The following is a 14,261-nucleotide window of genomic DNA, read 5'->3' as shown; positions in this document are numbered from 1 at the left end:
ACCGTGTTTCTCTGAGGCCCTCAGTCCGGTCCCCCTTTGCTCTCGGACCTGGTACATCAGCCCTGCCACCACACGTCTGCATTTGACAGCGCGAAGGAGACTGGACAGCCTGGTGATGGAGAGGCAGGCACTCGTCCCTGCTCAGACGGGCCCGGGTTCGTGCTGGCTATACGGCTACGGGCAAGTTAATTAAGCTGGTTATGCCTCAGTTTTCCTATCTTTAAAATGGGGGTATTAAGACATTCTTTAGTATCATTATAAGGATTAAATTCATTTAATCCATACTCTCCAGTAAGCATTGGCAGTTGAGAGGTGGGTTTGTGTAGTGGTTGGTGGCCTGGGCTCTGGAGCCAGATGGTGGATGTGACCTTGGGCAGATTACCTGGTTTCTCAGTTCCTGATTTTTCCTCCTTTGTGGAATCAGAATAATAGCAGTAATCTACACTATAGGGCTGTTGCAAAGGCCACATGCTTATACTTGACACAGTAAAGTGCTTCACAGGCCTGCCCATGTTCAGTGTCCAGTAAATGTTAACCACTATTATTTGTCAGCAAAAAAAAATGAAGCCTCAAAAAAAGAAGTCCAGAATGCATGGCTACAATGGTTAACAAAAATCAAACTGGAACATACATTTAATGAAGTAACTTTTTAAAAATTCTAATATAGACCGCAAAATAAATATCTTAGTACCCTGAAAGAAAGAAAGAACCACCAAAAAGAAAAAAAAAAAAAAAACGACATTATGGAGTCATGTGGAAGCAAAACAAGAATAGACTGATAAGACTCATGTGGACATTATAACCACTTTTTGAAATATTCTCCACCAAAAAGTCTATAGACAGTGAATGCTGGAAAGGGTGTGGAGAGAAGGGGACCCTCCGACACTGTTGGTAGGAATGTAAATTGGTGCAGCCACTACAGTGAACAGGACGGAGGGCCCTTTAAAATACCAAAAACAGAGCTACTATGTGGTCCAGGAATTCCACTCCTGCACATATATCCAGAGAAAATCATAATTTGAAAAGATACATGCACCCCAATGTCCACTGCAGGACTGTTCGCAATAGCCAGGACGTGGAAGCAACTTCAATGCTCATCAGCAGAGCAATGGATAAAGAAGATGTGGAACATATGTACAATGGAATATTATTCAGCCATAAAAGGAATAAAATAATGCCATTTTCAGCAATATGGATGGACCTGGAGATGATCATACTAAGAGAAGTAAGTCAGACAGAAAAAGACAAATATACGGTATCACTTACATGTGGAATCTGAAAAATGATACAAAGAATCTTATTTACAAACCAGAAACAGACTCACAGACATAGAAAACAAACTTATGGTTACCAAACAGGCAAGGGGAGAGGGAGGGATAAATTGAGAGTATGGGATTAACATATGCACACTAGTATATATAAAATAGATAATCAATAAGGACCTGTTGTATAATACGCACAGGCAACTCTACTCAATACTCTATAATAACCTACATGGATTAGAATCTGAAAGAGAATAGATATATGTATATGAATAACCTAATTACTCTGCTATACTAACACAATATTGTAAGTAAATATTGTAAACACTCCAATATAAAGTAAAAATTAAAAAACATAAAAACCCCCCAATATTCTGGCTTTTAGGTAAAAGAAATGAAATCCTGCTATTTCCAGGGAATTCATTTCCATTTCAGACATTCTCCCAACCCACATAGGATCGTACTTCAACACAGCCAACGTTAAAATTAGTGAATTATTTTGCTTAAACACCGATCAGCCTGGAACTTAGAGAAAGGGGTAAAGCACAGAAAAATGGGGGCCAGGGAAAAGGCAGAAGACCAGAGGTCGTGGATCTGGCCCCAAGTAGCCCCCCTCCCCGGCCACTCCTGCCCATGACACCTGCCACTGTTCAAAGTCTTGTGAACAAAGTCTAAAACACCCATGGTGGCTCCCATCAGTCTTGAATATGTTTGGAAGAAATGGGAAGATCACAGCAAGTTTACTCTGAAAGAAGAAAGACAGAAAGAAAGTAAAGTCGCTCAGTCGTGTCTGACTCTTTGTGACCCGATGGACTGTAGCTACCAGGCTCCTCCGCCCATGGGATTTTCCAGGCAAGAATACTGGAGTGGGTTGCCATTTCCTTCTCTAGGAGATCTTCCCGACCCAAGGATTGAACCCAGGTCTCCCACATTGCAGGCAGACGCTTTACCATCTGAGCCACCAGGGAAGTCTAAAAACTCACCTCGAATGATCAAAGTGCCCTGGTGCCCCTCGGGCCTTCCTCTTATCCTTGAAAGGCCAATGGAGATCACGTAGTTGTGCTTCCTGTCCAACTGGAAAGCATGCTCAGTGTTAATATCAGAGTCAATTGAGGAGCAGGACTCCACTCCACATTTGGAAGCCTGGTGTGTGTCAGGCACCCTGAAACAAAGGATTGCAAAGACCTGTTTGTGTCATGTTCTCTTCGTTTCGTAGGAGAGGAAAATGAGCTTTGCAAGGTTGCCCATGTTACCCTGCAGCTGTAAGAAGGGTTAGGACCAGAGTATCTTTTGAGGATTTAGGAGGAGCTCTCCTTGGATCATTGACAAGAGTCGGGTAACGAAGCTGAGTGCTCATCGCTGTGACTGCTGGTTTCCCCCATCAAAGGCATACTGTGTAAGTTGGGGGTAGACATGACCAGGGAGGCAAAAGCCATAGTCCCTTAGAGCTCGTCTTTCATACTAGACTTTGTCAACGAGGTCATTCAAATCACTGCCGAATGCTCAGTTCTCAGCCTCTTCCATTTCATTCCTCGCAGTCCAAGAGATTTTAAATTGGCATTTAACACAGAGAGGCCAACCAACTTCTGGAAATTAAATGGACAACAGGATACAGAGCTTCCGGTTAGAGAGCTTCCGATTCAGGGAAAGCTAGACAGTCTCAATACCCAAGGGATGCGTGATGGAAGTGCAGAAGAGAGACAGCCAAACTGTTGTCAGGGCAACATGCACATGTTTTTGTTCAAAACCTGCCAACCCTTCCTTTAACAGGTGTGAGCAAAAAGTTTAAAGGGTCTAGAGATAAGGAAGCTATAAACAAACAAACAAACAGATGGAACCAGCTGGGACCAAGATAGAAGCAGAATCTGATCTCCGACAGACCCTGAGTCTCATTATACACTGATTTTACTATGTTAGCATCATTAGCATATTAAATGATACCCCTACCAACAATCCCAAAGAAAGGCAATGCCAAAGAAAGCTCAAGCTACCACACAATTGCACTCATCTCACACGCTAGTAAAGTCATGCTCAAATTTCTCCAAGCCGGGCTTCAGCAATATGTGAACCGTGAACTCCCAGATGTTCAAGCAGGTTTTAGAAAAGGGAGAGGCACCAGAGATCAAATTGCCAATATCCGCTGGATCATGGAGAAAGCAAGAGAGTTCCAGAAAAACATCTATTTCTGCTTCATTGACTATGCCAAAGCCTTTGACTGTGTGGATCACAATAAACTGTGGAAAATTCTGAAAGAGACGGGAATACCAGACCACCTGACCTGCCTCTTGAGAAACCTGTATGCAGGTCAGGAAGCAACAGTCAGAACTGTACATGGAACAACAGACTGGTTCCAAATAGGAAAAGGAGTACGTCAAGGCTGTATATTGTCACCTTGCTTGTTTAACTTATATGCAGAGTACATCATGAGGAACACTGGGCTGGAAGAAGCACAAGCTGGAATCAAGATTGCTGGCAGAAATATCAATAACCTCAGATATGCAGATGACACCACCCTTATGGCAGAAAGTGAAGATAAACTCAAAAGCCTCTTGAGGAAAGTGAAAGAGGAGAGTGAAAAGTTTGGCTTGAAGCTCAACATTCAGAAAACAAAGATCATGGCATCTGGTCCCATCACTTCATGGGAAATAGATGGGAAAACAGTGGAAACAGTGTCAGACTTTATTTTTTGGGCTCCAAAATCACTGCAGATGGTGATTGCAGCCATGAAATTAAAAGATGCTTGCTCCTTGGAAGGAAAGTCATGAGCAACCTAGATAGTATATTAAAAAGCAGAGACATTACTTTGCCAACCAAGGTCCATCTAGTCAAGGCTATGGTTTTTCCCGTGGTCATGTATGGATGTGAGAGTTGGACTGTGAAGAAAGCTGATCGCTGAAGAATTGATGCTTTTGAACTGTGGTGCTGGAGAAGACTCTTGAGAGTCCCTTGGACTGCAAGGAGATCCAACCAGTCCATTCTAAAGGAGATCAATCCTGGGTGTTCATTGGAAGGACTGATGCTAAAGATGAAACTGCAATAATTTGGCCACCTCATGCGACGAGTTGACTCACTGGAAAAGACTCTGATGCTGGGAGGGATTGGGGGCAGGAGGAGAAGGGGACGACAGAGAATGAGATGGCTGGATGGCATCACCGAATCGATGGACATGAATTTGAGTGAACTTCGGGAGTTGGTGATGGACAGGGAGGCCTGGCATACTGTGATTCACGGGGTTGCAAAGAGTCGGACACGACTGAGCCACTGAACTGAACTGAACTGAGCTCACAGCCATGACCGGACACCGAGGACCAGAAAAGCATAAGCAGAGTGGCACTCCACTTCCTTGAAAAAGCCCTCCCGCACCCCCCAGGGCAGATGGCATACGTTCCCATCATCAGCCTGAATTCACTTCCCTTTGTCTTTACTCTGAAATGAAATCTCTCTCCCCAGCAGGGTGAGCAGCTGGCCAGTGAACTCAGCCTCCACCTCTCTGCTCTTCGGCTACTGAACACAGTTTGTGCTCTGTTGATCTCAGCTTCAGTTTCGCTACTTGTCTGCTTGAACCCAGCTTGGGCGAGGGCTCAAGCAGGGTCCATGCGACTCAAAGTGAAGATAAAGTTGCTCCGTCGCGTCCGACTCTTTGCGACACCATGGACTTCTGCACGGAATTCTCCAGGACAGAATACTGCAGTGGGTAGCCTTTCCCTTCTCCAGAGGATCTTTCTGACCCAGGGATCAAACCCAGGTCTCCCGCATTGCAGGCGGATTCTTTACCGGCTGAGCCACAAGGGAAGCCCAATGCAACTTAAATCAGTAACAAAACTGAGGGACAGGACGATTGTTGGAGGAGGTGGCCTGGATCCCAAACACGAAGAGGACTTTGCCAGGAGGGGTGTGTGAGTGAGGGTGGGTCGGGACTAAGTGTCTCAGGATCTGATTTTTTTTTGTCTTTGACGGGAAAGAGAACCCACTGCATTCTAGGAGACAGAAGCTGGTGGATCGCGGTGAACGGAGAGAAAGGCGACATATCCATGGAAGAAAGAGCCTCCTCAGTCGAGACCGGGGACTTGCTCCCAAGGACTGAAGAGATCCCTCAGCAAGCTTCGCTCATCGCGTTCGCGTTTCTCACTCTGGACTTTGTCTCTGCGTCATTCCCTCTCCACTGTGCGATGATCAGCGTGTGCAGAGGTGTCTCAGAGATCCAAGCTCCAAACCCAGGAACCAGTGCCTACATTCACAGCTTGGCGTGTGTCTGAAATAAACTGTTGCTTGTTTTTTATGAGAGTGTCAAGGCAGACTCGTTCTGGGTCTGACACCTGGGAATGGTTGTATGATAAATATCTATAGGATGGACTGGGCAGGGAGTATTTACAGTATTTTGGAATGATTTTTATTCAAGCAGAAAAATGCTCATGAGTATTGAGATAAACCCTTTGAGATGGTACAGAAATATGCACATAGGAAGCTTCTAATAATAAAAGAGAAGTGTAGGTTAGAGATACCCCTGAGAAAAGCAGGACCAAAAGAAGCAAACCTTGACATTTCCTGTTTCTGGAATTTCCTGTATGTGGGCCTTGCTTTGTTCATGCTTTTGTCACCTTTTGATGAAATTCCAAAGAGCGGGCACCACTTGGATAGTCGGGAAGCACATTAAGGATTTCTTACCCTGCCCCCCAATACACAGACAATTACTCTCGAGAATGAGAGTTTATTTCATACCGTTGAAACTCCAAAACTCATGACTTGCCTTTACCTGAGTGGTTTTTCGAGTCATACATAATTTACACAGAGGTAGGGAATGGAAAAACAACTAAAAACAGAAGGTCGAGTTCTCAGTCAATACCAGCCGGTCCTTATTATAAATACGCACCATTCAAAAGCCTAAGCGTTCACTTTTTCCCTCATTTAACATTGTTTCCACAGAGTGTGGGGATGCAAACAGCGTGGAACCTTGCCACCATTTCAAAACTTCACGTTAGTCCGAAATAACTTTATTTGTGTGTTAGGAAAAGGAGTTAAGGCAGAGTATGGACTCTGTTATAAAAGTGTGTGTGTGTGCATGCGCGCGCTTTAAATAAGACTTCTCTAAAAACAAACAAACAAAAGAACTTCTTTTGGAGTTTCAGGTTCATTGCCGGCTGCTTAGAAAGCAGCTGTCTTGGTTTGGTCCACAATTCTGAAGTCTTCCCCGTCACAGGCCACCCAACAGAGTGTCCTGCCCCCAGGGGACAGACCCCTGGGCACACCCTGGGCCCAGCCCCGGCTCCGCTTGCTTCCTGACGTTCACATTTGTGTCTGTGAGACGGAGTCCGGCTTGGCGTATGGGTTACTCTTTTTCAGGTAATCTTCCTTGTCATCCTTATCAAACTGGGCTTCAATCTCTGCTGGGTTGACGTACGTATAGAATCGAGCCATGATGGCAAATATTACGCAGACGACCAGAAGCAATGCCGCAAACAGAACATACTCGGCCCACTTTGAAGAGTTTGAGTTGGAGCAGGAAAAACACAAAAACAGTACAGGTTACGAGAATGCATGTATACACTGCGGGTAGTTTTTCTTTCGACATCCAGATCGGAGGTGTTGGAAATGCAGTTGTTAGGGAAAATCGGTAGGCTATGGCCGCAGATCCAGAATGGCCAGCCTTTGCTGAATGCCCAAGTGTAATGATAACATTCTTCTAACAGCTCTGGAGTGCAGACACCCATAAGAAAATGAGAAAAGATTCTCTAAAAACCCAAGTCTTAAGGCAAAAGGCTGGACCAAGAGAACACCAGCCAGTACTCTTGAAGGTAAAAGAACGTGCTGAAATGTTCTAAATTACCCTTTGGCAATATTGTGAGGTCATGAGCAGGCAGGATAGACCCTGGTGGGTCCTGGTGGGGTTGGTAATGAATCTGATGAGCTAAGGGACAGCTCTTTTACGAGGCAGAGATGCTGAGTGCTGAGGGATAGAGTTCTAGAACCAGAAAAGCCCTCATTTTAAATGAGAAAAATTATGACAAACTTTAGAATGGTTTTAACTTTCAGTGGCATGGAACTTTCTGGATAACATGCCTGGTTTGGAGCCATTAAGCTGCATTCAATGAAACTAGGAAAAGAAGTTTCCTTTGATAGTAAATGATATTAGGGTGTCGATATGTTAACCTCACACTTCCCTGGTGGCTCAGACAGTAAAGAATCTGCCTGCAATGCGGGAGACCCTGGGTCTGACCCCTGGGTCAGGAAGATCCCCTGGAGGAGGGCATGGCAACCCACTCCAGTATTCTTGCCTGGAGAATCTCCATGGACAGAAGTGCCTTGTGGGCTATAGTCTGTGGGGTCGCAAAGAGTCGGACACGACTGAGCACAGACAGCACAGCGCAGCCTGTTAACCACACGTGGTTACATCTGGTTACATGCCGGCGGTAACACCAAGGAGAAAGCAGCAGAATGAGCGCACGCTTGGCCGTGAGGGTGTTAGGGAACTGCTCTGTCTGGCTGGGTCTGAGTGTATTATTTGGCCATTAGCGGAGATGACCACGTGTATATACAGACGGCTAGGGAGGGTCATCGACAGATAAGACAGAGGTACACGCGATCTCTGTTTGCATCCGTACCTGTTCACTGAACTGGCCTGCTCCTGCCACAATAAGCACGATGATGTTGCCGACAGCCACGGTCAACAGCCACCCTGCTTGAAGTACTGACTTCATGTTGGAAGGAGCCTGAAGGAAATGAGGCAGAGTGAGTCCCAAGTTAGACGCCAAGCTCAGAGCAGGAGATCACACCTAACTCAACGACGTCCTCAACGAGGCCATCGACCCCCCAAAAGGCACATTAAGAGCTGGGTTGGTTTAAACGCGAAAAGGACTATCACTTGGATGACGAGACTTCCCAAATGCTCATGTTGTGTGAGCACACAAGAGTCCTTTGTTCTTCACTGTCTGCATGCTTGCAGAGCTATCATCCTAATGAAATCTACAGATGAACCCATTCTATCTCCATAGAAGAATTCTCAAACAAAGCCACCCAGCCTGACGCCGCCTTCACCCTGAGTGGAGGCTGCTCCCTGTGTTGTCACCTTGCTCTTTGGAGAGTTTTCCAGCCAAGTCACCAAAACTTCTCACCAAACAAACTCTTGTCACCTGTGTTGTAGTCATCTCCTTAACTAGACTGTGAAGTCATTGCAGAAAAGGATCATCCAGCTCATATTTACAGTCTTTACTGCAAAATGTGAAGATGCTAGGCATGCGGGGGTTATGACGGCTCTGACCGTATTGTGATAAGCCAGTGCAGAACCTAAGCTCTAATCCAGGTATCAGCAACATGTGCCTCATTATTAAAAGGTTCACAAAAGCAATACTATTTTTTAACTTTTGAGAGTGAGACTTTAAGCGGTGGGTTTACTGGGAGTTATGAAGAGACCTCAAGTGAATCTTAAAGACAGTGAGGACACAGAGCTGTATGTGAGCGCTGTTACGGATGGGCTTGTTTGAGAACATGGAAGCCATTGACCATCTTGACCCTGGTAATGGTCATTAATAGAGTTTTTCCTACTTAGGGCCCCAGATTCTATCATATAACTGGGAATTCAGACACCTATAGGTGGACACTCATAATGCTAAACAGCAATACTCCTTTTTTTTGAGGGGGGGCCTCACCATGAGGCTTGTGGGGTCTCAGTTTCCTAATCAGGGATTGAACCTGTGCCCTTGGCTGAGAAAGCATCGAGTCCTAACCACTGGATCGCCAGGGAATTTCCTAAACAGTAATATTCTTATTCAGTAAATAAGACTGGGTAATCTCTAAAACCATGTTCAGTAGAACCTGCTGTAATCGACGCACATTTCTAGAGTTTTCCTTTACACTGTGAGTACAGGGCTGCTCCCGCTTATTATTAAGTCCCAGCAGCATGTTTGGAAGCAGGGTTGTAGGAGAGGGGTGTACAAGACAACAGACAAGAAACCTGAGAATAGGAGAACTCCAGTCCGGTGACGGAGAAAACCACCTCGCCACAGGTGAGGAGGAAATACTGGGGGATCTGCAGAGCCATGCTGATCGTGTTGGGGGAGATGTCTCCGAAAATCTTTGGTTCGGGGCAGCCGTCGCTCTGAACCAGGAAGGCAGAAACAAGAAGACGTGAAAATCACGACTGCTTCCAGAATACAAATCACACAGACCGGCCACCTGAACTTGGACCTTCAGGGTTACCTCACACACTCTATCCAGAAAGTACACCTTGTAAATGTAAGCATGCAACACTGCATTTACCCTCGGGCTGGGGTGGCCTTGGTGGGACTTGAAAGTCTATTCACTATCTTTCTCCTCTTCAATGAGAGAGTAGGTTGGAAGTCAGGTTTGTTGAAAACATTCCCAGCTCTTTGAACTAAAAGTCTCCAAGTCTATGTTAAACGTCTACGAGGAAGCATCAGATACTGGTCAACGTGAACTTTTAGAGTAAGTCAGTCTGTGTAATTTTATTCTAACAGCGAACTTAAGGCAATGATAAACTAAAGAATTAGTGGTGAACTGAATTAATCCTAAACTTGTTTAAAATACAGACCTGTATATTACTCCATCAAATCATTCCTATGTTCTGTTTGCAAGGACTCTCATCAATAAAGTTTGAGTGGCATGTCTGATTCAGTGCAATGAGTCACTAACCTTCCTGGTGATTACATAGGTAAACGCACTACCAAATTCAAGGTAGGATGTTTTGAACTCCTTTTCACACTGTTGTGAAATCTCTGGTGAGTTTATCGTGAAGCTCTTTCTACAAAAAGAAAGTTTAATATAAGGTTAACATTCTTGGTATTGAAACCTTCAATGTACTATTTAAAGAAAAAGGCTCGAAACCCTTGAACTGTAGAGCAAAGTGGCCATTGTAGGTACTTACACGCCAGAAGAGAAGAAAAGATATTCACTGGCATTGTGACTGGAGACATTGTTGTAAACTTCCCCATCCATTGTGACGTTGAAGCTCTCGCCAAAAGCATTTACGAATCTGAAACAGAAAACCACGGGTCTTGTGAGCAGACAATTTGGTCTAGGTTACAGTATGCTGCACCTGAAGCTGGGCTCTGTTTCCTTGCGGAGAATCGCAGGAGACTTCTAGAGGATCAAGACAGAAGTAACCAACTCTAGGTTTGTCTTTGCTTGCCTGCTTATGAGAACACACCTAAGGGAATTTATTTAACAGTAAAACTCTGGGAACTCTTCTAACTACTTTGTAACTAGGAACTGTTTCAGTGATATCTGGGGATATTAAGTATGGGCTGAAATAGGTGCTGATCGCTTTCCTTTCCAGAAGGCAGCCATGTCTTGGGCTTCTTACTCCAGAAGCTTGAGAGCCAAAGCAGTGAACGACCAAAAGCAGAAGTTGCCGAGTACCTAAACGTCAGTCTTCAGCTGGAGCTTCTTTTGGGAGTCCGAGAAGCCCAATTATTTCCTTTACCTTTAAAGAGCAGCCTCAGGGAAGGAGGGGCTCCAAGGAGTGGAGAGGATGACTTGGGCCAGCCCAGGAAGCAGAGAGAGCTTCAAGGAATTCCCCTTAGATGGCAAAGACCTATGCCTGCGGATCTCAGAGTAACAGTGACCAGCATCCCATAGGAGTACGGCTGGGAACGGAACACCCAGTAGCACTGGGTACTGGGTCCCAGGGTTTCTAGTTTCTGCAGTGTCTCCTGTGCCCAAGCTTCCATGGGACCCGTTGAGTTATTTCCTCCAAAGGACCATATAGGTGGTGACCAGGGTGACAAATGGTTAGAGACCCCTTCCTCAAATGTTCCAGGCTAGAGGAGACTCTGACATTCTTATGCTCCCTCAGGGAGGAGAAGCGGGCCGCCTTAAATAAGACTGGTGGGTCTTTTCTGACAGAGAGATGAGTGAAGGTATATAGATCATCCAATTTAGAGAATGAGAAGTGATAATGGTATATACTTAAGAACCATAAAGAACAATGTAACTTTCACATTCATAAAATATAGGGTGATGGAATAAAATTTATGTTTCAAGGCAGCACAAGAAAATGAAGCGTAACATATTCCTTGTGAAAGTCACTCAGTCGTGCCCGACTCTTTGTGACCCCAAGGACTAGACAGTCCATGGAATTCTCCAGGCCAGAATACTGGAGTGGGTAGCCTTTCCCTTCTCCAGGGGATCTTCCCAACCCAGGGATCGAACCCAGGTCTTCTGCATTGCAAGCAGATTCTTTACCAATTGAGCCACAAGGCCCTCCCTACTGGCATGCATCTTCATTATACATTAACCAGACCTCCTCAAAGGTGAGAATGCCGGCTCCACTGCAGAGATCAAAGCTTTTTTGTTTTCGTTCCTCTGATGCCAGCAATGTGAGTCCTTGGAAGATAACATTGTTTCCTTATTCAGTAAGGGGTCATGGTTGCCTGCCCCTCGCTTTGTACATTCAGATCTGGCCCCTGTTTTTGGTGAGCCTGATGCAAAAATGTCAGTGTGTCATTTTGAAGTATAATCTTTTGTCTCAAAAATGTATATTTTGAAGTACCTTTGTATAAATGAAGTACCTTTGACTTCTAACAAGTGGACCAGGTCTCAGAGTTTTCTGAAAGAGTGCTTCCTGGGTTATACTTCTCAGATTGGCTCAAATAAAATTCTCTATTTCTTCTTTAGATGGACTATTAATTTTTTTGTCAATGGTAGCCAAGTTTTGTCTACGTTTGCGGCAATAAGTTATATCTGTCAAATTCCAGGGACTGAGGGAACATTTTTATGAATGAAATTCAAGTCCAAAAGTCCTTAGGCATTTGACTTGGTGTCATTTGACAGGTGATTCGAGTAGAAAACTGAACCTGATGGAGGTCAACAGGAGCCTAACAGAATGAACTCTGCTCCAAACTGTAAATACCACTTTTATAGAAGACTAAGATGAAAAAGAGTCTGATGCTGGGAGGGATTGGGGGTGGGAGGAGACGGGGACGACAGAGAATGAGATGGCTGGATGGCATCACCGACTCTGTGGACATGAGTTTGAGTGAACTCCGGGAGTTGGTGATGGACAGGGAGGCCTGGCGTGCTGTGATTCATGGGGTCGCAAAGAGTCGGACACGACTGAGCGACTGAACTGAACTGAAGATGAACCATTTGAAACACAGACAGTGGAAATAGCATGAAATTAGGAGTAGACCCTTGGGCCTGGGGCCTGGCTTTGTATAAGACATAAGACTTAAAACATTACCCTAACACTTGAGTACTACTGCCTGCCTGACATATGTCTTAGGGTTGGTACCAGTAAGAATAGAAGTAATCCGAGGGAAAAAAAAAAGCAACATCACAAATATCAGATGTGTTCTCATATACACACAGAAAATAGTAAAGCATAAGCAGCAAACACATTCTGAGCTCTTTGAAGGGTGAGGAAAGCAGCGGTTCAAGACCTACTGAGCTCTAAGAGTTCTGACTAGGGCAAGTCCTAGGGCCCCATTAAGGGACCCTTGGCTTTGGCCTGTTAAGAGCACCAGGATCGAAGCTACTAAGTTTTCTCAGTGGGATCCAGCTGAGAAAATGACACAAATGGGACTGGTTCCTTGAAGAATAACTGGGGGACAGAGATATTTGTTTCTCTTCAAATAAAAATAAATAGGCTTTATGAGACAGAATTCACATACAGCAAAACTCACCCCTTTAAAGAAAGCCTACAGCTCAGTGATTTCACTATAGCCACAGGGTTGTGCAGCTAGCACAACAGCCCCAGTTCTGGCCCGTCCAAAAGGACGCTCAACCCACTTGGGCAGGGCCTCTCCACGCCCCCTCCCACCTCCAGGGCCTGGCAACCACTTTGCCACCTGGCTTTCTCTCTCTGTGAATATGCTGCTGTTTCATGTAAATGGAACCACACGGCAGGAGGTCTGGGTGCCTGGCTTCGTCAGCTTAGAATCATGTCTTTAAGGTGCATTCACACTGCAGCACAGAGCAGTACTCCCTCCCTTTTCGTGACTGAATAATATTCCACTGTATGGACAGACCACATTTTATTCATCAGTTGATGGGCATTTTAATTGTTTCTACATTTTTGTTTGCTATCGAGTCCATGGGACTTGTGATGTAGACACTCATGCCTTTTGACCATTTAGCTACAAGTTTTTGAATGGACATATATTTCCATTTCTTTGGGGTGAATACCTCGGTGAAAAAAAAATGAGTGGTAGTTGCCAAGGAAGGGGAGGATGGGGAAGGGAGATGCTGGTCAGAGGGCATGAACTTTCAGTTTTTGAAGAAAATATTTATTTGACTGCACCAGGTCTTAGTTGCAGGACGTGGGATCCTTTTAGTTGCAAACCCTGAGTTGTCGCATGTGGCATCTAGTTCCCTGACCAGGAGTCGAGCCCAGGCCCCCTGCACTGCGAGCCGGGAGTCCTGACCACTGGGTCACCAGAGGAGTTCCAGCCAGTTTTAAGATGCATAAGTTCTAAGGATCCAAAGTACAGCACGGTAACTATAACTAATTAATAATATACTTAAAACTTGCTAAGAGACTAAATCTTTTAGCATTCTCATAATTTAAAAAAGGTAACTTTAAGGGGATGATTATGTTAATTAACTTGATTGTGGCAAATATTTGACAACATATATCAAACCATCACATTGTATATTTTAAATATTTACAATTTTGTCAATTATATCTCAGTAAAGCTGGAAAAATCATAAACCAAAAAACTAATGCTACAATTGAGATAGGCATTGCATTAAATCTATAGATCGGTTTGGGGGATTGATATCTTTGATTAGAAAACTTGATACAGCAATGAAACCAATGTATCTCTCCATTTACTTAGCTCTTCATTGATTTTTTATCAGTCTTTTTTAGTTTCAGCTCTCAAACCCCACATGTGTCTTATAAGATTTATAAATAGTATTTCATCACTTTTTTAAAGCAATGGTAAAAGGTATTGCTTCAAAAATTCAGCTTCCAATCATTTATATACGATGATATACATTTGTATATACAAATACGTTTGTCTTGTCATTGGCTTTGTATCCTGT

General features: G+C 44.4%; 1 protein-coding gene across 1 annotated transcript in view; it reads right to left on the bottom strand.

Moving 5' to 3' along the window:
- Positions 1-5,954: 5,954 nt before the first annotated feature.
- The window catches only part of SLC15A1 (solute carrier family 15 member 1), a 47,777-nt gene continuing 39,470 nt past the window's right edge, over positions 5,955-14,261 (bottom strand). Inside the window, exons 19-23 of the mRNA XM_055426589.2 lie at positions 10,141-10,248; positions 9,909-10,017; positions 9,211-9,354; positions 7,862-7,969; positions 5,955-6,737 (exon numbers count right to left, since the gene is read on the bottom strand). Coding sequence (XP_055282564.1) covers positions 6,546-6,737; positions 7,862-7,969; positions 9,211-9,354; positions 9,909-10,017; positions 10,141-10,248 — 661 coding nt within the window. The 3' untranslated portion in view covers positions 5,955-6,545. The remainder of the gene's footprint in view (positions 6,738-7,861; positions 7,970-9,210; positions 9,355-9,908; positions 10,018-10,140; positions 10,249-14,261) is intronic.

The sequence above is a fragment of the Moschus berezovskii genome, chromosome 13, assembly GCF_049115385.1.
Source record: "Moschus berezovskii isolate FMDL1 chromosome 13, NW_MosBer_1.0, whole genome shotgun sequence".
In the NCBI taxonomy this organism is placed as follows: Eukaryota; Metazoa; Chordata; class Mammalia; order Artiodactyla; family Moschidae; genus Moschus; species Moschus berezovskii.
Note: the sequence above shows the minus strand (reverse complement) of the source record. Positions and strands in the feature narration are given on the sequence as shown.